The following is a 23,366-nucleotide window of genomic DNA, read 5'->3' on the forward strand; positions in this document are numbered from 1 at the left end:
ATTAAAAGCAGATGTGGCACAGTGAGCTGCTGCCAGATAATGATCAGCATTTTTCTCATTAGTGATTGGGTTCCCTTTGCTGCTGTGCAGCTCTGAGACCGTCTTCAGAAACGTGCTACTTCACTGTCCAGAAAATCTGCACTGCACATTATCCCCACTGGACATCACAGGCATTTCTCGCTGGGCAGTGTTCAATTTGGGATCCAGAAGCAGCAGCGCTTCTGCTGCAGAGGGGTAAGCAGACTGATGTTTGCAAAAGTGTATGACAGCAAAGTCAGAACAGGAGAATTAACCAAGAAATAGCTGAACAAAACATGACGGGGAAAATCCCATTATTTCCTTTTTTTTTTCTTCTTTTTCATTTTTTAGCTTGACTGTCAGGTTCTGGAATTGCAGTCACCTCTAATGCCTGCCAAGTGGGAAAGGAAGATGTAAGTTTCCAACGCCAGCAGATGAACACTACACATGTATCACTAATCTGGGCATGAATGGCAGATTGATCTCTTCCAGATGCTCTTGATTTACTGCGTACATCTCATACCAGGTGGGTTCAATGTACCCAGGAGATGGTGAGCTCATGTACAATGAGTCCAGTGCATTCTAGAAGCACAGACTTCGCTGTGCATGTAAGGTAAATGCAATAAATTCAATAATCTGCAGGTGTACAATGAGCGGTAAGAACTTGTAGGTTGACGTTGTCCAAGCCTGCACCATTGCCCATGTGGATTTGGCTAACCCAGTCACAGCAGTTCTCGTGCCCATGTTCTGTGCCAGGAATTTACAATGAAAATAAACCTATAGATTTGTTTTAAGGACAGAGAATAAAAATTGACCAGAATAAGTGAATACTATTGTTCAGTATAAAGTTCATGAAAAATTTATTGATGTTTTCTTTCCTTTTTCTTTTTAAATGGGGACTGTTTGCTTTTAACTGCCATTGCATGCTGATAACTTCTTTGAATAATTTACTGTACCAGCTCTTTTATTTCCCATCCTTCCTAATCCTGCCTGCTCAGATCCATGGAGTGCTGCGAAAATTTTGGATTTCTCTGATGACCTTTGGTTTTTCCCTTTCTATTATTTCAGTGCTTTCCTACCTACCTGTAGTGCAGTCCCATGTCCTACAGATTTTAATTGAGCAAAGCAACTCAGGATCATTAGCAAATGGTGCAAACCACCATCCCCAAGAATGCTACCCCCAGCATTAAGGTGTGGGCCGGGAGTAAGGTGTGGGCCAGCATTCTGTGGGCGCAGCACACCACCTTGCACGCTTTAAAGTGGGTCAGAGCCGCGCCACCTCCACCCACCCATCTCGTGTCCCTAGTGTGTTCGGTGCTTCAAAGGAAACTGACACACTAAGTGCCTCGGAGTCTGTGCCAGCAGCTCTGGGACACAGTGGGACAGGTGTTTTTTCGTATGGCGAGCAGGTGGGCTTATATGTGCTTCCCTCTGCAGTTCACGTGTGCTTCCCTGTGCAGGATGTGCTTGTCCCCAGAGCCCTGCTGCCACCGGGATGCTGCCAGGCGCTCACGCTCAGGGCGCTGTGACGGGCAAGGGCGGTGTCCGCAGTGCGGAATCTTCTCAGAGGTGGCCCATGGAAAACATTTTTTAATTTCAATTAACGTTCTCATACTGACTGGAGCCCTTTCCGGGTGGCTTTGGGCCTGCTGCTGTCATCTCCTGAGGGGTGCCTGGGGGCTGCACACCCCTGGCCTAGCCCCTAACCAGAGAGCCGGGTCACTGCACGCCCGTGTCAGCCCGCCCGGGGAGCGCCTTTCCCGGCCGGGGCTGGGCATCCCTCTCCCCAGAGCGGTCCCGTGGAGCAGCTCCCCGGAGGGGCGCTTGGGGCCCCGGCGGCGGCGGCGGCTCGGCGGGCCCCGTCCTGCCCCGGCAGCGCGGTGGGCCGGGCCAGCCGCGGGCCGCGCCGGGGCCGCCACCTGGCTGCGGGGCGCGGGGAGCGGGCGGGGCGGCCCCGGCCCTCGGCGGGGGCGGCTTCCCTCCGCACCGAAGTTTCCCCGACTTGTGCAAAGAGAGAGGCAGGTCCCGCCGCGGCGCGGGGTGGGAGAAGCATCGCGGCGGAGGAGGAGCGGATCGGCGCGGGCGTGGAAGAGAGGTGGGCAAGGAGCGATGACCTTTGCGAGGAGCCGGCGAGGGAGCGGGTCAGAGGCAGAGCGAGCTGCGGCGCGGGGGGATGCTTGCTGAGACCCGGAGGAGAGCCGCCCCGTAATGTCACCATGTAAGTCCCTTCTCCGGGCTCCGGGGCGAGGGCTGCGGCTGCCGCCCGGGGCGCTGGGGGAGCGCGGATAGCCCCGCGGGCTGCAGCGGGGCGCGGAGCCCCGGGCGGATCGGCAGCGCTTCCCACCACCCGCGGTAGGTGGTGAGTAATGTCAGCGCTGAGCCGTGCAGGTAGGTAGGGCTGAAGGAATGGGGAAACGGGGAAGTTTCATGCCGGGAGCTCGGAGGGCAGGGCTGGCTGGGCTCTGCCCCGTCCGGGCTCCGTGTCCGTCGGCGGCTGCCCTGCCGGCTCCCGGGCGGCCGCTGCCTTTGCAGGGCGCCCTAACCCCGTCCTTAGGACCGCTCCGGTGCATTTCCCCGTGCTTGCGGACAAGTAGCGAAACACTTGGCCCCGCTGGCCGCCTGCCCTGAGCGGCGGTGCCCCCGCATCCCCCGGCCGCAGCCTCTCGGGCCGGGGCCGCGGCCGCTCACGTCGAGGAGCCCTGGCCCCGCAGGCAGCCTTCCAGGTGAGGTGCCAGCGCAAGCAGGGAAAAGGGGGACGGGAGGGCAGGGCAGGCTTCACAAAGCATTCGCATCCCCGCCGCGACTCTGGGCAGCGCGGGCAGCGGGGCGAGGGGCGCACCTCGGGGGCGAGGGGCGGGCGGGGGCGCCGGGGGCTCCCCCTCCTGCCCGAGTGCCCCAGCCCCGGGCCGGACAGTGCCCTGGCCTCCGGACGCCTTCCCCGGGATATTGCTCCTTCAGTGGCTGTCCCTCGCCGAAGGTAAGGCGAGGTGCTGAGGTCTGGGGTTCGGCGTTCCGCCGGTGCGTTCACAGCCGGGAGCGAGAACCTGGGGATGCACCCGAGGGAATCGGTGCAAGTGAAAAGGGCGGGGGGTTCTCACATCGCGCCGTCAGGTTATGGCAGAAATCAGGAGTTCCTAAAAATTTAGTGTTGTTTGTTTCTAAAGATTCAGTGTGCTACTGGGTTGAAACAGCCGGCAGATTTGTTGCCTGCAACTGGGAAAAGTTCCTTTTGAAAGGAAAGCCAAAGGACTTAGATGGATCTGATAGGGCTGATACTGTTTAAATTAAAAGACAGTGTCTTATTTTTTTTTCATCTCTTTTGATGAGCATGAGGGTGTTTTCAAAGCTGGCTGTAAGAATAATTAGGAACAAGTAGTGCTTAACAAAATGAAAGTTTTAAGGGGTATTGTGTAATTAATCTTTCAAGACATTAATGTACTACAGTTTAAAGTGATGGTTTCAAAGTTAAAATCAACTTCTCTATTAATCTTGGGGAACTAAACTGAGTTGCAATCATCTTTCACTTGCAGTTCCACTTGAGAGTGATTAAGCTTAAAATATTTTTGTTTACAATCTGTGTGAGAAAAAAAATTGTGAAATTGATGTTATCTTTCTTTTAATTTAAAGCGTCAGCAACATTTTTCCTTAATAGCTTTAGACATGTCAAAGACCAAAAAAAGTCACATCAGCATGTCTGAGGCAGAATTCACATCCTACTCCAGGGAATTTTAACAAAGTTTTGAACACAGAAGATGGTGTATTTGAATTTGTATTGCATGTTTTGGGATGGTACAGTCTACAAATTAAATACTCCAGCATTATTCACATTTTGTGTATGTTGTCCTGCAGAGCCGTATATTCCCTAAAAGGCAATGCTATTTTGCCTGCTAGCTGGCTGCTGGCATGTAGAATAAAAGATTTAGTAGCTGGATGTAGCAAAACTCCCAGTAATTCCATCTTGAACTGTGTCAAGTTACTATCCATTTATGGTTTAGATAATTTACATGTCTATTTTGCTCTTCTGAAATGAATTGTGAATAAGCTCATTGTCTCCTTATGTTATAGGAAATGAAAGTAGCTGTGGACTAGACTGGACTGAATTGGTAGCTAGAGTGCATAGCTGGCCATGTCACACAGTCTCTACACTGGGAAATGCACATCTATAGAAAAATTAGTACTTCTGACTTCAGAAAAATCAGACTCCAGAGAAGGCCAAAACCCTCAAAATACCCCAAAAAGTTAAGAGGGGTTGCTGTTTTCAGACTATATTAATCTGTAGTAGATGTACTCCTGCCATAGGTGTCCTAATAATTCCCAGATATGTTGAGTGAAATGTTTTGGTTCTGTGACAATCTAGAGTGATTTCTTCAGAGCTGCTAGTGTGTTACCAGCTGGGAGCAGAACAGGGATTTTTCATTTAAACTGATAAAAAAGAGAGAAGAAAACTCACTATGAACAGTGTTCAGCAGTTTTTATGTAACCAAAGACAAAGACTGAAATAATCCATGTCTCTTCTGAGATCTTTGTTACAGGTCCGTCTCTTTGTTACAGGGTTCATCCCTTTGCTTACCTAAACTCCTGGTGTATTTTACTACATTGCTGATCTGAGGTCCATTCCGTGTTAATGAAAATTAAATGAGAGAATGCATCTTTTTAATACTATTTAAAATAATAACACAAGACCAAAGAGGTCTCTTGGGCCATCAAATCAGTGCTGTCAGGGGACCATATCATTCCTTGATAAGCTATAAACAAGCTCAGAACTTGCTGATTTTTCTATTGAATATTATTCAATTACTGTTTGCTGATTTTTTCTGTTGAATTATTCATATGCTGTTTGTATTCACTTCTAAATGTTGGTTAACACTAGTAACCAAGAAAAAGAACCTTAAAATAAATATGGTGGTTACTAAGAGGTGAATAATATCTGCAACTAAGTTGTGTTTTTAAAGCCTGGGAAGTATTTATCAGTTACTACAACACCTTATCAAAATTTTCTGAAATGTCAAATTATAAAAATATCAGAGATGGATTTTGTTGTGGAAGAAGCCTTTTTGTTGGCAGTGTGTTATCTGACTTCCATCCCCGACAACTTCTTGTGTGAACAGGAGTGTTACGCATCACAGTGTAAGGCTGTGAAAAGCCAGCTTTCTGAATTTTGACTTTTTGGCTCTGCAAGATCCTAGGAACATATAAATAACTTATTTCCTCACTAATTTATAGCACTCAGCTAGTGGTCATACTTTGTAAAACAGTTCTTCAGCAGTCCTCTCCAAGAGAAACAGATCTGACTCATGGTGCCCACATTAGTGGAGTGTTTTGGTAGCGTGCGCTTCTGTGTTCATTCTTGTCAGAGTTTGATAAACCTTTCCTTGTCAACTGAGACAATGTGGTATAAAGAGAATTGTTTTGTCCTTCAATGATGAAGAAGTGGAGAAGACAGTTTGCTATTTTTTATATATTTGTTTTGTTTATTTATTTTGGTGGAGAATTTTGTATTTTTTAATAGCAATTATGTAATTATCTAGCTTTTCACTCTGAGGAAAAGTCTTTGTAGCTACTCCTTTCTGCCTTATTATTTGCACTAATTTGTGCTCTGCTCTGTTGTTGCTTATCCATGTTCTTGAAATCATTCTTGACTAGCACTTTTTACATGGGTGAGGGTGAGGAAACAGCCTATATATAAACTATCACTCTGGAGTACCATGGAGTACTGGTTTGTAAGCATTACCGCAATGCAAGTAAACAGTAACAAATAGAAATTGGCCAAATTAAATACCTCTTTCAGGCTAACATAGAATTTCATGTTCTTTCAAAAAGGCACTAGAGGAAATGTGACTGGATACATTCACACCAGACCTAAGCAGCAGAAGCTTGTCATGTTATTTTTTCCCTGAGTACCTCAAATGTGGTCTTTTGGATTCTCCAGTTATTAAATGAGCAAAACCTTTGTCTGAGCTCACAGAGATATCAAAAGTGATGATACAGACAATTTATCAGTTTGATGGAAATCAACATAGATTTATTCTGAATTAATAAATAATTGTTTGTTTCTTAGTCTGATAACTGTTGAATGTGCTTGCTCAAAATAAACCAGCAACAAAAGCCAGTAATGCAACTGCTTCTACAAGTTTGCATTGGTAGATTAAACAGCAGGATGTCATGTGCGTCATTAGTACCTGCAAGCTTGTCTGTAGGAACAGGAAAATTCTTTTATATCCCTGGTGTGTCATGCTGTTAGCCCCAACATTTCCATTTCCCCACTCTGTGAGTATAGATATATGCTGTATGTGTTTGCATGTGTCACTGTTTTCATGTCTTCAAAGGACTTCTGTTCAAATTCAATTTTCTAAATTAATATTAAAGTTTTGTGGATTTATGAATTATATACATTGGAAAGTAACAGTTCTAAAACCTCAGCTTTCTGTTGTTTGAGATTTTAATAGGGATTTTTGGATCACTAAGTGGAAGGACAATAATTCTATTGTTTGCTAATCCAGTTATTTTGTATGTCTGGCTTCATCAAAGAGATTCTTGTATTTCGGAGCCCCATGTTTTCTGAGCTTGTCTTCAGCACTTGTTAAGTTTGACTTTACAGTATCTCAGAAAAAATAAATCTGCTTCAGATTCCTAATTTGATACAACTACCCACAAAGGACTGAACTTCTTTTGTAATCAGATACCTGTGCTGTGTAACACTGCACTCAGGGGAAGCCTAACTGATTGCAGCAGTCTGCTGAAGTGTCACTTACCTGGGCCCATTGGCATCTAGCCCACAAGATTGCTTTGATGAATTACTACTTTTAAAGCTGAAATATTACTTGTTCCTTTACAGTGGTTTATCTCGCTGCATTGGTTTCCACTTTGGGAATAAACAGAAGCTTACACTGGAACAGGTTTTATATTTGTCCCCAGCTTTTGGTGTATTTACAGCAATATCTATGGAAAAGAAGGAAGAGTTTTGTTCTTATCTACCTCAGTATAGGTAGATAATATCTTACTGAACAAAAGCCAGTTATCATCACCAAATAGGAGAGGAAGGAGTTGGTCAAAATAATGCATGTTGTATTTCGTTACTTGTTACTTCCTTTTGCTTGCTGCTAACTTGTTGAATAAAATGAGATTTGAATGTAGTGGAACACCATTCATTTTGGATGCATGATTAAAGGTCTAAAGAAGTTAAAGAAGTTTATTAAGAGCTTTGCTTCCTTTTCTGCCCACAATGGAGGAAGCATTTTGGTTTAGCCGTTAAATATCCTCTAGTCTGCAAGGGAAAGAAAAATTTAATTTCCAGCTGTAACTGGTAGAGACTTTTCTATAACTGCATTTATTTTATAAAATAATCAGGATGTCCCTGACTCCTCTGGCAGCACAGGTGAGCTCCTAGATTTTGGCAAGGAAAGTTTCAGGATTTTCATAAAAGTTGTCAGCAGAAGATATCATAGCTGTCAAAACATTAGAACTGAAAAATGGAAAGCTTTGTTAAGGGCAGAGGCAGATTATCATCTACCATCATTATTTAGTGAATAACAATGATGTATTTATTATGTATAATTAAATAGAATAAATGCGTTTATATGTGTAAAATTTCCTATTTCAAAAAAACCCTACAACTTAACTCTTTCAGAGTGCTTCTTGTTTCTCTTACTAAAATACAACCCACATCTATCTGCTTAGAAGCCCAATGCTGACCAGTCTTCCATTTTAGTGTCTGCTAAGAACCAGGCAACATAATTTCTGACCCTTTTTAGCAGACTTTTGTCTCCATTTAAGCAGTACTAGGGCCATCCATAATTTTTGCTACATTATTTACTGTTTTGCAAGTTACTAGTTTGACTGACAACAGTCTTCCTCATTTTCTTGTCTTGTAAAACTCCCTGAATTGGTTGATTTTCTTTCTTCCCACAGGATGTCTCATGGAAGTGAAATGTGGTGCTATCACTGGAAATGGAAGCTGCATCACTGTCTCTGCTTGTTTACCACATATATTATATGCATGCAGCAAGCAGGTAAGTCAGCAATTTATCTTCTTGCATAAATAAATGATCTAGGAGACAAAGTTTTAATAACCAAGGACTATGCTTATGTATGGCTGAATTCTGTACAATATAACACTTTGATGAAATTGATGCATTATGATCACTATTTGTGATTTTATAGCTTGGTTCCTGTGTTCTGCTACTGCTGAATTTTATTTTTGCCATTTTTTACAGTTGTGCTGTTATTAATTGTTACTATTTTTTCCTTTTGAATTTCTTCTTTGAATTCTTTAATTTTGTTCTTTCTTTGTGTTTGCCTTGTTAATGCCTACCTCTTTTGAATTTCTTCTAGTTATTGAAATTCTGTGGGTAATCGTGTAGTTCTTCCATTTTTCACGGTACTGTTTGTGCCTGCAGGTTGTGTATTTAATAACCCTTCACTGTAGTTCGAAGTGGTGAAATATCTGGAGTGTTCTTCTTATTTTTAAAAGCTTTTATGACTCAAATAATAGAAATATTGCTCAGCAAAGTATATGCACGTTATATGTAAGATAACTCTACACTGTAAAGAATCATGAGTTTAAATTTGACATCATCTTGATCTGTGGTGACACTTCAACACAGCATAATGTAACATTCTGACTGTTTTCTTTAAACATATGAATGAGAGATTTCATTTAGTAATGTCTTGTCCTAACCACTGAAGTGCAAAGTATTTTAGGAGATCCAGCTGCTTTGCTGGAAAAAAGATGTCTGGAGTTTATTCTGGAGCATATGAAAATTGGAGCAACTTGTGGTGCCCAGCTAATTCTGTATCAGATGGGTAGTTTTGCTTTGACAAGCTTGCCATTGGAAAAAAGGATTGTTTATATATAGAAAGGGCTTCTAACTTCTTTGGTAATGTTTTTCCTTTTTAAAAAAAGTGCTTTTTTTAATTTTTAAACCTGCACTTTTTTTTAGAGACAAAACAATGTTGTCACTGTGCAGTAGCACTTTCCATATTCATGTCACTTTAATAGGTGTTTTCCATTTCCATTAAACTGTAGCCAGAAATGCATTTAGGATCTGCTGTCACCTGTGGCTTCATTGACCGATGGATTTTGTGTCCCCGTGTTCCTGGCCCATACTTGATCTTGGGCCATGCAGCTGCCACTCTTAGTACAAAGTAAATCAGCAAAACCTCCTGTAATTTACATCTGCTGTGTGCTGTTACCTGGTGGCTAGAACACCAGGATGCCAAAGTTATTATCCTTTGCTAATTCCTCTTCATAACAGATAATTGATAACTGAAAGTGCAGGTGGCACAGCAACCTAAGCCCTGTGAGCCAGAAGGTCCCAGTCAGTGTGCTGTGAGGACAGAGAAAGCCAACCACAAATTCAGCCGTGCATTCAGCTAATTGCACCGTGGCTAGCTGTGCTGGTGCTGAACAAGGTCAAAAGCCCTGTGCCAAACTCCAGGACACACTTCCATAAAATCATATATGCCCATGGCTAACTTCTTCAGCAATAAAATTATTGGTGTCAGTGGTTGATAAAAGCAGCCAAAGTGTTCCAATCTCAAGTGCATCCCTGTGGGGGCTTTTCCTTTCTTGCCTCCACAGGAATATATTTGAAATCTACAAAACTTTCAATAAATGGAAAAATATTTCCCTGTTGGCCTGACTCATAAGTAGATAAATAAAGTACACTGGAAATGCCCAGGTTCAATAGAAAGAGTTTACTATTCAGTAGTGAAAGAGATGATAGGTCATCTGCTGTTAATACTCAACTGAAATGAAAATGAGACTTTTACCTTTACAGGAACCTGTCATTTGGCAGTACTTGCCTGTAGACCCTCAGGGTTCATATTTCTTTTTATGTTGATGTAAAAGCATAGGTTATGCTGCAAAATGGAGTCTTTTCATCTGACTTTTCTAATAGAGTAAGACAGACAAAGCAGGAAACACTGCTGCTCCTGCATTTTTTATTTCATGTTCTTAAAAGGTATTGGTCACTTTGGCTGTGGATTCATATGGTATTCATAATCTCTCTGGCAGCTTAAGCTTGACTGAATTTGCAGTAGAAATCTCATAAAAACCTGACATTCATCCAGATTCTCTAGTGAGCTGTAAGCTTAGAAAGCTATTGCTGCTTATTAAGCTTCGCCCAGAGGAGGTTACATACTAGCAAGGGATTAAGATCATCAGGTCTAGGTTTTATGGATTATTTAAGGGGCTATTCATATGGATAAAGATATCAGTAACACTGTGACATGGTAAAATGCAAAAGTAATAATTTTATAGTTTAGTTTGAAGAAAACTACAGTACTGGACCTGCTTTCAGAAACAAAGTTTAGGAGAGGGATTACACAGCAGAAAACTTAGAACAAAAGTGAGATGATCTGTGGAAAGAATATTCAGCCACAGATTGGTAAGGTACTGAAAAGCAGGTCCACAAGTGGATTGCATTTCAAAAGTATAGGTCTGATATCTCAAAGGAATCAATGGATGGGTTGTGACACTTGAAATATAAAGAAATTATTAACAGGAAGAAATGATAAAAATATAGCATGTACTTTAGTTAAGAACTCATCAGCCATAAAGTTTAGGCACACTGGCTTCAAGTTATGTGTTGTGGGTCAGGGGGAAGTTACTGCACAGCTCAGTTAGTAACTTCTCAGGGTTCCATTCCTGTCTGAGGTAGATGTCCCTGATAGTCTTAAGTGGGTCATTTAGCTGTGCCTCAGTTTTCCTGTGATGAGTGTATGTCTCTCCTCTCTTGTAAACAGCTTGCCTGTCTTCCAGTGAAAGGGCTGCATGTCAGAATGAGGGCATTTTAAACAGAATTAGTTAAATCTGCTTTTATAGGAGACTCGGATAGATATTCCTAACTTTTTGTTTGTACATTTCATTCATTTCAGAGAGCCCAGGAGAGAACAAATGGAATGAACAGAGTTCTAGAAAATGTGACTAATGAAGGCAGACAGAAAGAGCTAAGATTTTTTGGTCAGTAATAGACAAAAGAGGGAATGCTGAGAAAGAACTGAGAAAATTTATGGAGGTAGGTGCAGTGAGAAAGGATAGACTGATCTTTTCAAGTTGAAAGGGCAAAAATAAGTGGGCTTAAATTACAAGAAGATAAATGAGGGGAGGACATCTCATCAAAAGGTTTAGACAGCAGTGAAATAGATATCAAGAAAGACTGGGAAATCCCAGTCCCTGGAAATGTATAGTAATATCTACCAGAAATGGCTTAAATCTACAGTACTCTTTCCCTGGGTCTGAGAAATACATTATATAATTTCCAGACTTCCCTAATATCTATAGTTCCTTCTTAATCATCGTCCTGTAGAATCTGTTTTGGCTAAAAGTCTGGGAAATGAGAAGACCCATTGGAAATTGCACGTCTTGGAGTACAACAGTGCTTTTCCTGTGTCTAAAAATTTGTTTTGCTGTTTGTCCTGTCACAGTGGCTTCAATTTATTTGACATAAAGAAGCTGCAGTTCAGTATGGAAAGGAAAAATCAGTTGTGTCAGGTGTGTGTAACATCACAAAAACGTTCAGTTTAGTCCCCCCCCTTGCTTTTTTGGTTTTCTGCTGTTATAATAAAATGTCTATTGTTTCAATATTGTGCTGTCTTTTGGAGTTGTCTGTGCTCTCTGTAGTAACTCAGGAGCAGAACTGGAGTTCTCTCAGTGACCTTAAATGCAGATTGTAGTTTGCATTATTATTTTCCAGTCCAGTTATCAAGTGTCTTGTCAGCACTGGACTTTCAGAGTTTTGAACACTTGAACATTTGAGGAGATGGCAGCATCCTCATAAGAGTTTTCACCTTCTTATGTCTTTAGTAGACTTATAATTACATAAGAGTCAATAAATATTTCAAGTTTTGACTGCTGTGCAACCATATTTAGTTTTATTCAGAATGTGAAAAATATTTATTTTAATAAAGCCATGAGGACATCTGTGATTCTTACTACACTATTTCTGCATTATGCTCCATGCTGATGTTACCAGAAAATTACTGTGGCTGTAGCTAATGCCAGAATGAACCTTTGTCCTTTGGTCATCCATCAGTAAAGTGCACTGGTGTCACATTTCCACGTCCTCAGAGCAGTTTAATCAATTCTCAGGAGCTCACCAAAGTGTAAATTTAAATTCTGTTACAGCCCCTGGAATCTTAATTTTAGTGGTGATTCAAAGCAAAATTTCTCTATTTAATTCATTGAGGAAAAAAAATCTGAAGGCAGGTCCTTCACCCACATGTCTGATGATGATCCATGGTATGAGATCATCTTTGTCTGTTATGCTCCTTAATTGTGTCTGTGTAGATAAAGGAGAGATTAAAGTCCTCCCTTGTTTATGGGAGGATTTCAGGGTGAATCTGTGGGTTCAGAAGCCTAATAAGAGATGGGAAGTCAGTATGGTGGGAAGTACTGCTCATGCCACCAGCACTAGCAGCAAGAGTTGGTGACACAGTGAAAATGGATTGGGCTTTATCTGGCACAGCCAAGTCAGGAAGTGTGGTTTTTTCACCACAGATCTCAAGCTGCCTACCCCAGACAGGGGCCAAAGATCCTATCAGTGGGCAAATGATGAAGTGGTTGTCAGCACATTCCCTTATCTTCCTCCTTCTTACCATGTGCAGAGCAAGAATCCAAGTGCCAAGGCATCAGCCCAGACGGTCGGCACAATCCTCACGTACAGCAGGGGGTGGTTTTACAAAGTTGTTACTGGTGCTTTATCAAACTCCTCTCATGGCATCCCAGAGCTGGGAGCGGGTGTGCATTTATTGCTGAGCAGGGTAAATGTGACTGATAGTTCTGTCCCTGACTCAGGCATGGAAATTCTTATTTCTGAAAGTTATGGAAAACATCAGGAAATTTAAAAAGTTTGGAAAAAATATTCAGTCTGGCAGTCTTTCCTTACAGAGGCATACATAAATCATGAGTAATTGAGAGATTAGTCAGAAGGAATCTATGTATTTAATGAATTGCTCTAAGGTTTTTTTTATTATTTCCTCTTTCTCTGTCAGGTTTTTTTTTATATATATTTTAATTTAGCTTAAACAAAACATATAATAAGCTATCTCTTTTATGTTCTGTTTAATATCTAAATTTTTTCTGGCTTGAGGCATGTGTTTAGAATTTCTGTTCATACAAATCTTGCAGAGAAAAAGTTGGTAGTTGTCTTTCTTGTATTTCCCCTAGTTGACAGTTTGTTAATATAAAAGTAAATTACTGTTGAAATGAATTTCACAGGAACCTGCCCTTCATTACTTCTGTTTACTTTTTTTAGCTGTAATCTTTTGGTGGTGTTGATAATTCTTTTCCCTTCCTTAAATGTTTCAACCTCTTTGCATTAACCATGACAGTTCTGCCTTAAAAGCACAGTGATCTTCCCCCTCCTCTGATATGCCCTCGAAGCCAAACTGATATGGAATGTGCTCAGGCATTTCTAAGCTGACTACAACCTCATTGTACAGGGTCTCTGCTTGGAACAAAGGCTAAATAATGTACCTCTCTATGTACAGTATGCCTTCAAAGCAAGAACAACCTGTCATAGAAGGTCCAACATTTACGACCTGCATTATTTTAGAATCTATTTATAGTTTATTTTTGCCTCCTTTTCTCTGTTCACTGTTAGAAATTTAAAAAAAAAAAAAAAAAAACAAAACAAAAAAAACCCATAGCTCAGAGAAGCTTAAATATTTGTCAATACCATTTATCACAACACATAATAAAAGTACCTACCTTAGCAGTATATCCAAAAATAGGCTCAAGATGACTTGTGGCCATCTGGACTGTGCTTTACAAGAGGCTGCCCTGATAGAGGTCATTATGTGATTTAAAAAAAAAATTATGTTATTTGTCACTTGCTCTCAATAAAGTGAATGAAAATTTTAAAAGATGTGTTTCTGTCTTATTGAAAAACTGAGTCTTTGAGAATACCACATTTTTTCTCCTGTGGATTACTATTGTGAGGAGCATTGTATCATGAAGTGAAGGTGTTAACTAGAAATAGAAGTTTTCCTTTAACTTTATGTTAAAGTTCCTAACATACAGTTCCTAGCAATTGTGTAATGTGCATTTCAATAGGTATCACAATTAATGGTGTGTAATTAAATTGGTTTATTTAATATCCTGATGGACTTTTTAGAAGTGAGTAATTACCACTGTAAAGTCAGCATTTGTCAATTAATCAGAAGGGCTGATCTTGCAGATTTTAGATGCTTATTTTAACGTCCATGATTATTTTTGCTAGAACATAATATTTGTTTACTTAGTGGGATTGCTTAAGCTTTTTGCACAAGCTTTTTGCTTTTTGTAACATGTAATGCTTGCTAGATCAAGGCCTCAGTTATCACTTTCTGATAAAGAAATGTTAACATTTACATTTTCACACAACCACAACACAGAGATGCCTGAGATAGATATACAATACTGAAATGAGGAAAAAATATATGATCTTTATTTTTCAATAATCTGAAAAAAGTGAGGAAATTGTGACTGTGTATGATAAATATATGATTACATTATTCACATGTACAGTTTTTTAATTTCTTTCATCATGGAAGAGAAAAACATCTCTGCTGTGGGAGGAAAATAAAGTATTTTAGCTATAGACTGTGAACATTTTCTACAGGTGAAAAACATCTCATTACATTATTCACATGTACTGTTTCTGAATTTCTTTCTCTCATCATGGAAGAGAAAAAATATCTCTGCTGTGGGAGGAAAATAAAGTATTTTAGCTATAGACTGTGAACATTTTCTACAGAGTTAACAAAAATATTAAAGTAATAATGATAAGTTACATCGGAGAAGGACATCCCTTGCTGTGATACGTTGAACCAAAACTACTTTTCCTGCCCTAGATATGATAATACAATTTATTTTAATAAAGCCATGAGGACAGCTATAATTCAATAAGCATGCATTTCAAGGGAAGGGAGGGTTTCCAGAAACCCCTCTTGTTTTGTCTGGGTTCAGTGCTTGTTGGACTGCTCAGTTCCTGTAAATGACAGACTAAGCTCTAACTCTTGCTGCAGTGCAGGAAAATTAAGTGTACAATTCAGAGTTAGAAGTCTGCCTGTGTAGTCTGGCCTCCAGATATCTTTCACACAAGTCAATTTCAATTGCCGTCTCTGAAAAAGATCAAGCCACTTTCCACTCTAAACCCACCTCCACTCCTATATTTTTGGTACCACTGTGAACTTGTGCTCTTCTTTTATGATCTTTCATGTTGTAGGTTTTGTGGAGTTTTTTGGTTTATTTTTTTTCCCTATTGTCTGGGGCTACAGCTGCTTGAACAGTATGTTGACTGTTTTCAATTTGTTAGTTGGAAACAATTTTGCTAATTGTTCTCAAGATTTCAGCTCCCAAAGATATTTACTAATTCCCATTCTGTGAATTTCATTTTCAGTAATTTCTGAACATATTTTCAGTTATTTACTGGTTTGTCCAAATTCCAGTGTAGCAAATAGTCAAATTTGACAATAGAGGCCACTACAGTGGTAACTCAGATTGCATAATGCTCTAAAACCACTGCTGTATTAATTAAGATGTAAAGACAGTTAATATTGTATGGAAGTGTCAGCATGGCATGATTTAAGAGAAATTAATGTGTGAAAAGTTCTTGTAGACTGATAAATTGTGTATTGGAAACTAAATTACTCAAAGAGTGACAAAATTCCTATTTTTGAAACCATTTTTCTTTTGGATATCCCCAAAGCAGTCCAAGTGTCTCCCAGTACAGTTTTTTTCCAGAGATAAATATCTGCAAGACCTGGCAGGATAGATCCATGAAAAGATTGTCACACAGTTAATGTAATTTTTGAAAGGCTACAATACAATCAGATTTTTTTTTTTTTAGTTCCAGCTTTTTTCACTCATGAATATGCTTCTGAACGGGTGTCAGACAGAAAGCTGCAACTCCAGCTCCCTGTCTTGAACAGAGTTTGTTTTGTTCAGATGCATGCTCTGGCTTCTCAGAGCTCTTTTAATTAAGAACTGTGCAGTGACAAATCCATACTATGAAACTCAAGGCATTTTTTAATCAGAACTTGCTTTTTAGGTGGAGAGAAAGACCTCATGGTTGAAGTTATCACAGAGGCATTTGTACAAGTGACCCAGTCCTCTGTGACTTTTTTTTTAAGTGTGGTTGCTTGTGGCAACTGGTTTTTCTCATTGTCTTGTATTTACAGGAAAAGTCTATAAATGGGTTTAAATTTTGAATATTTTTTCTTCTTCTGATTCTGTCTAAATATCTTCCATATCCAAAGTATGATAGTCACATATTATACTGCACTTTGCAGAAACTGAAAGTGGACAGAGAATCCTGAAATCACTTGTCTGATGAGTTGTTAAAAGTACAGAAAGGAACAGTCGTGTGTCTTTTGCAATGAAATCTAAAATAACTGAGAGATTTTATTCTGGGTATGGGTGTCCACCCATCCAATATTTTGAATAACAAATCACTCAAGTGGTATTAACTTATCTTGGGCTTTAGCTTTGGTTTAAAGAACCATAATATTTCATGTATGTAGGTAATATACACACAAAAATAAAAGGGCAAAATGCTGGTGTTGAAAAACGACATAATTTGTACAATGGGTTAGAAGTTGTGGAGTTTTAAAAAAAAATTGTTTGACTGATAAAGGGACTTAAAGGAAGCATAACAATACCCATGATGGGCCCCCTCCCTCACGTGAGTAAGCCGGGTACATCAGATGTGCACTAGCTGCTCTTATTATATAACTGGCTTATAAAGTGTATTTCTTTTTTTCTTTGACCAGTCAGGTTTTGTCAGTATACCATTTCCGTGATGTCTAGTATTTTGATCATATTTTGAATTGGTTGTGCTTCTGCTAAAATCTTGCCATTGGAACTGGCAAAGGCATTGTATATCAGAAATGCCACCAGTCAGGCCTTCCCTCTGTCTGTCTCATAGCAATATGAGGAATTGTTAAGTGATTATTTCACTACTATACAAATGAATTGCATTTAACCCATCTTCATTCCTGGAAAGGTCTCTGGGGAACTCAAAAAGTCAGAAGTAGCATTGGTAGAATAATAAATTTGTCCTTCCGGTGTCACATGGCAATCAAAAGATACTACTGAGGATTAAAAAGGCAAACATCTTTCTATGTATACACTCCCTCTCTAATAAAATACACACATATTTTTCATATGGGTAATAACAAATGATAAGTTTCTAAATCATTGGCCAAGATCTAGTAACTTAGAAGTCACCTACAAATAATATCTGGTATAGTTGTCTTTAGTTTTGGGTGGGTTTCTTTCCTTATTTATTGGCAATGTTGATGTATGTGATGCAAGTATTCTGTTTCACACAACTCCTGTGCTTACTGACTCCTTTGGCTATTACCTTCAACAAAAGTATTTGAAGTTGTTATTTTTTTAGAGCTTAACAAAATTCAATTAGTGGCCATTTAATCATAGAATCAATAGCTGAACTCAAAATCTTAGGAAGAAAATGCTTGGCTGCATAAATCTTTTCTGAATAGCACATCATAGTAATGGAATGTAGCAGATGCCAGAAATGTAGCTGAGAAGAGTCCAGTTTTTAAAGCTATTGTTTTGAAAACATTTATCTTGCCTTATCGTCCTAATAATTGTTCTGGTGTAGTAAATATTCTGAGTCTGAAGGAGAAAATTACAACACTAATTTAAAAATTTTGCCATGTTCTCTTAAAAGCATTAATTTTCTTAAATAAGTATTCTTTTTGAGAAAATGAAGGAAAATAACTTACTAATAACATGATTGAGAAAATAATGAAATAATTTCATAGAAGGTGTGTGCTGTGCTTTTTTATGCTTAGGAATGGGGAAATTAAGACAAATCTGCTTTAATCTTCAAATAGTTTTTGCACAACTTCTGGACTAAAATATAAGGAAATTCTTAAGTGACTGTTCAGCTGTGTATGTTCTGGTGGTTCCACCACGTATTTTGTAACATTCATTTTACTGGGTCCCCCCACAATCAGTGCAGGTTTTACTATCCTTGAATAAGAGCAGAGTTACATCACTGTGGAGCTCTTTGGAAAATCCCTCCCCAAATGTCCAAACAGAAACTATTTGGAAGTTAGTGTCTTGGCCAAGCAGTGCTCCTATGTCAGAGGAAGCCAAAGTTCTGCCCCATGGCTTTAAAAAATTTAATTTGCATGGTGCTGCATCACTGTTCAGTGTTCAAAAAGGAAAAAGGCTTAAAGAATGAAAGAAGAGTTGCTGTGTACACTTGGCAATGATTATGTGTTGTAACTTGTGGGTTTTGTCTGCAGATTGCTGTGATCTCACCCAGTGAAATGGAAGAGGTTTTTGTATTCTGTTTTTTGTCTGTGTAATCCCCATGTCATGTGAATCCTTTCTTGGTACTTAAGAATTTACTTGATCTCCAGAAAGAAATTCAGATACACGAACTCTTCTGGAAGGATTGATACAGAAAGCCGTTTTCTTCCAGCACTGTTCCTGGGGTTTTTTTTTGGGACATGGTACCGTTTGTGGGAGTCAGACCACCTCAGATTCCCTGAGATTCAGTGTTAAATGAATATTCTGAGCACTGTCTAAATCTGAGCCAAGGAGAAGCCAGCATTTTTGCTCTATCACTCTCTCTTTTTTTTACTGCATCAGTTTGGGGGATTGTTCAGTAATTGTCAGTGTCGGTTAAAATATCATGAGGATCCAGTCATCCACTCTGGTTTTAATCCTAATGCACAGAGGAAAGTTTTGTTTCTCCTTTTGAAGTGAATGGCTTTTGATTATAGTGGCATGATTTTTTGAGCTTTCCTCTTATTTTACTTTAGTGCATGTGTTTCTAGTGAGAAGACAGCTCAGCCTGGACAGAGTTTTAATCTTTAGGGTGAGGTCTACAATGCTTCTTATCTTAATCAGCTGCTGTGTTCATTCACTTGAAATATGTGAAAATCCAAAGAAACATCTTCTATTAGCAGGGATCAAGCCAAACTTAAAAAGAAAAAAAAAGGAAAATCATGTCTTTTAGCAATTTGTGTTATTTCGTATTAGATTTCCATTAGTTTCCCTTTGCAGAATTCAGTATGAAAAATTATACAAGGACAGCAGAATGGAAAAATAATATTATATGCTGTAATAACAAAAGGGTCTTAAACTAGAATCTGGTCATCAAAATGTGACCACTGTGAGTCACAAACATAAATTACTTAATAGCAGTTGATGAAACTTTTTTTTCCTTGCCAGGAAGCTCTTCTGTGGTATTTGCAATTTGTTCTTTATACTTTGTCATAATTTAATTCTCTTCATGTTTGTGGTTCAATTTTTCATACTGGCCCTTACAACAGTCCCCATTTATTCATCTTATATCATTCCTCATAGTAATTATGATGTCGGTGTGTAAACTGAGACGTGCATCTACAAATACTGATGATAACAAATATGACAGTCAAATGCTGTGCAAGTAGACTTTGTATGGCTGAGGTGCTATATACATTCAGGCAGCAGTTACTTAGGAAGCAGGGAGATATTCTGCACTATTATCTACCACTGCTGGGCTACACTTACCAATTTGTCAACAGTTGTGGAAACCACCAAAGACCAATATGCCCAGTCTAAACATTTATCTAGGAAATACGTTCCCTTATGGGCCTTTGTTGGGGTTATGCTATGTATTACACATATGAAGCCTTCAGTAAGATTAACAATTTGCCTGTTATGTTTTTAAAGCTATAATGCAATTCAAAGAGGATTGCTCACCAAAAGTCATAAGATAAATATTAAATAATAATAATGGTGGTATTTTATTATTTTTCTCCATGTAACATGAGCTTTCTTAATTAAACAAGTACTAGTTATGATTATCACTGCTGGAGATGTACAGTTTGCAGGTAGCATCAGCCCTGTGCTTGTGTACTGCCGTAAATAAAGGTACTTGTTTTTTGATGTTACTTTAAAATATGCAATTACTATACATTATAAAAATGTTTGATAAAATGATCCTAGAACATTATATGTTTATGATACAACTTGAACTTTAACAGAAGCACATGTTGAACTAACATTTTGTATAAGTTTAAGGACAAATGTCCATACGGAAACCCAATATTGTGTTTATTTGGATTGTGCAGGTGGATCTCCTGTGTGTGCTGACAGATTTGTAAATCCAGCCACAGAGCACAAAGACTTTGTCCACACTTTAAGTAAATTATGTTATTGAGTATAGGCTGCTTTGGTCATGGAAAAATATATCTTATGAAACTTGAATGAATAATGGCTTTCATTGTGAGCACCTCTTTATCAGCAGCAATAAGAGAGGTTTGAGTAAATATCCAGGCTCCCAATTATAGGTGGGTAATGCCATATCCTTGTAATCTATCTTTTCTAATTATGACACAGTATGTTTATTTCTGAAATGCCACATGCTATTAAATGGCTCTTACTTGTCTGTTACTGCTTTAAAGTAACACAACCTTTTAATCATACCAATTCTGACAAAGAGTAAGACGTTCATGTATTTTTATTTTGCAGTAATTTCCTGTCTTATGTGGAGGTGAGGAAAAGCTTGGGATTCAGCTAGTGAAATATAGAATTATAATCTAGAATCAGCGGTTGCTAGTTTAGTTGTAATGTCAGAAACCTGTGTGGTAGACCAGCAGGGAAGGTTTCCTTTGATTGTTACACAAATGTAGTTTTCAAATTTAACTTACTGCAAATAACAGAATAAAACTTTAGTAAGAAAATAGATAAAAGAAAGTACTAAGTCGAGAAAGCTGTCAAGCCAGTAATTAGAAAATAACAGACTTAAAGAATTCAGCTTGCCTATGGATTTTTCCATTTTCACATCCACAGTGATCATGCAGGGTGTATTACAAAGCCACCTGCTTTTTGTGTCTGGCCATCAGTTTTGTACAAGGTAGACATGCCAGGAGGCTGCAAATAAACATGGTGTTTAAGATCTTTGCCTAAAGTGTAGCCAGAGGTAAAATGTGTACACTGAATTAGGAACTGGATTACAAAGAGATCTCTTGGTAAGGGTGGCTGAAGGCTGTGCTGGAAAACTGAATTCTGTCTCTATTTTATGTTGTGGATGGCTCAGCAAATGAATTTCATGCCTGTCTTTAATGTGTCTCAGTTTCTGTCACTAATTTAAACCTATAGAATGATTTGTGTCGCTGATTGCAGCTGAGGTGAATAGGAACTGTCTTTGACTATATTAACATCTATATAGTGCTGCAAATCACCAGTTAGATCTTGCATGTCTGAGACACCTAACATCAGAAGATTTTTCTGAACTTGATATTCTTCAGATATACTTCTGTAAAATGAGTTTAAGAATACTTCTTCCATCACAGCCGTATTGTAAGTTTTTTAAATAAAATAACTGCTGGAGAAAGGTTCAAATGTTATACTAATGAACACCACAGAAGAGCTCATGAGGAAGTCAGTGATAATGCCTCAGGAGAGAACTGGAATCACTTCAAGGTTGAGAGTAACACATCGAAGAACAGAAGTAAAGCAGGATACTGCAAAGTTGCTTATTTCATGGGGTTTGTCCTTCCTGTGCACTGAATGAGATCCTGCAAAAACAGTAGTATGTGATTATGTAATTGAAGATTTTTTTTTCAATTATCTATGCTCAAGGGCCAGAGGAAGGTTAACTCTGGCATTTCCTAACTTCAGTCGTCCTTGATTGTGCAACCCTAATGGTGTCTGTTTTTGGGAGGGGTTTATATTGTTGAGATGACTGTGTATTTGTAGATAAAACTGTAATTACTCTTAGAGATGTTTAGTTAGAATTCTAATGTATCCCATATGAAGAGCAGAAAGTCTGCTTAACAAAATGTAAACTTCCTTATTTTTCTTGTTTCATGCATTCCCACTTAATCAAGATGTTTTCCACTATATTTTTATGACATTTTAAGGAAGCTGAAGATGACAGTGGTTGGAGTAATCAAACTATTTCCCTAAGAAGCAATTTGCTTCGGACTAGAAATTCCTTGTTAATTTAATTATTTATTGCAGCCTTTGAACGATCCAGCAGTTAAAACAACTGCAACCTGGTTTGGTATAACCTATGTAACACCAAAACACAGTATTTCATAATAAAAAGGGAAAAAAAAATTATTGTTGTATTTCCAGCATGCTCCTTTCACTTGAAAGATTTTTTTTTTCATTTTTGTATTCTCTGTATAACTTCAGGGGAATTTCTGGTTACTTGAAAAACATAATTTCTTCCTCTTCATCTTCTCTGGTATTTTCTCCAGGGTGATGCATGGGTGCAGTTTGGTTTGGGGGAGGGGAGGGTTGAGCTCGCTTGTTTGCTTTTTGTGTTTGTTTGTTTTTAAGGCAATGTAATTGTAGTTTATTGGTGATTGGTTTGTGTTGTCCTGTTGGAAATAGGAAACAAAACACTTGGCATTAGGAATAGAGGATTCAATGTTACTCTTAGTAAAAGAGTGACAAGAGAATATCTGTGAAGGGAAAAGATGTTAAGGCTTTTACTTCTGCAGTGTTAGTTCCTGAAGGAGCTTCTGGGGAGTGTTTTAGTCTGGATGAGCAGGTTCAGGGTGGACTGAGGTTTGAGGGGAGGTACCCTTTTTCTAGGAAATGGGGTTCTCTGAAGTGCATACAATCTTTCTATGTGTCTGTGGTAATGGCAGAGTGCCCAGAGCTTTGTGGAGAGATTCCTACTTCTTCAGCAATAAATAAAGTAAATAAAGAAATACAGTTAATAAAGGGTAGGATATCTTTGATGTTAAGATAGTCTGTTAGATGAAAGACTGGAACTGGCATGCAGTGCCAAGCACCCCCTGCTTCCTTAGTGCCTTTGGTGCCAACATCCTCAAAAAGAACAAGGATCGTAATCCTCAAGACAGCAGATTGAAAAAGGATTTCCTTTAGAGCTGAGGTTGTTTTTCTTACTCTCCAGACATGTAGCTAGTGGTAAGACAAACAAGTCTTCTAGAAATTATGAAATGTCTAGTAACTGTCAGTTTTCAGATTACAGATTGTATGAATTTTTTTTTTTTTTCCTATAACTATGGACAAAGTCTTGATACTCATCTGCCCTTGGAAGAGATGTAGGTCTGTTACTTTAAGATGGGGTCAAACCAGCCCAGTGTTCATATCTGGGCATCTGGAATAGAAGAGTTAAAGCAAAGCCTGTGTACTTGATACTTTTCCTCAAAACTCCAAGTCTTCAACTCCTTCCATTTTGGGAATGCAAATCTAACTGAGGCTGGCATGGCTTGTTTATTTGGTCTGCAATGGATTTCTGCCAACTAGGTGCCCACTCCCTTTGAACTTTCACATCCACAGTTGTCCTCAGGCAGGGAATGCCAAGTGTCCATTTCCTGCTGTATGGAGGACCACCTTATTCTCCTTACTTTGAAACTGG

The 23,366-nt window shown here is 39.2% G+C and overlaps 1 protein-coding gene across 6 annotated transcripts in view; it reads left to right on the plus strand.

The window, feature by feature from the left end:
* The first annotated feature begins 1,973 nt into the window (after positions 1 to 1,973).
* ADGRG6 (adhesion G protein-coupled receptor G6) overlaps positions 1,974 to 23,366 on the plus strand; it is a 111,079-nt gene continuing 89,686 nt past the window's right edge. For 2 of the 6 annotated variants that reach the window (XM_039707508.1, XM_039707509.1), the window contains exons 1-2: positions 1,979 to 2,236; positions 7,927 to 8,027. In XM_039707508.1, coding sequence (XP_039563442.1) covers positions 2,235 to 2,236; positions 7,927 to 8,027 — 103 coding nt within the window. In that variant the 5' untranslated portion in view covers positions 1,979 to 2,234. Of the gene's footprint in view, positions 2,237 to 2,258; positions 2,407 to 2,504; positions 2,742 to 7,926; positions 8,028 to 23,366 lie in introns of those variants that run through there. The other 4 variants (XM_039707506.1, XM_039707503.1, XM_039707504.1 and 1 more) reach the window with 4 other exon arrangements.

The sequence above is a fragment of the Passer montanus genome, unplaced genomic scaffold (genome assembly GCF_014805655.1).
Source record: "Passer montanus isolate IOZ18808 unplaced genomic scaffold, ASM1480565v1 scaffold2, whole genome shotgun sequence".
NCBI lineage: Eukaryota > Metazoa > Chordata > Aves > Passeriformes > Passeridae > Passer > Passer montanus.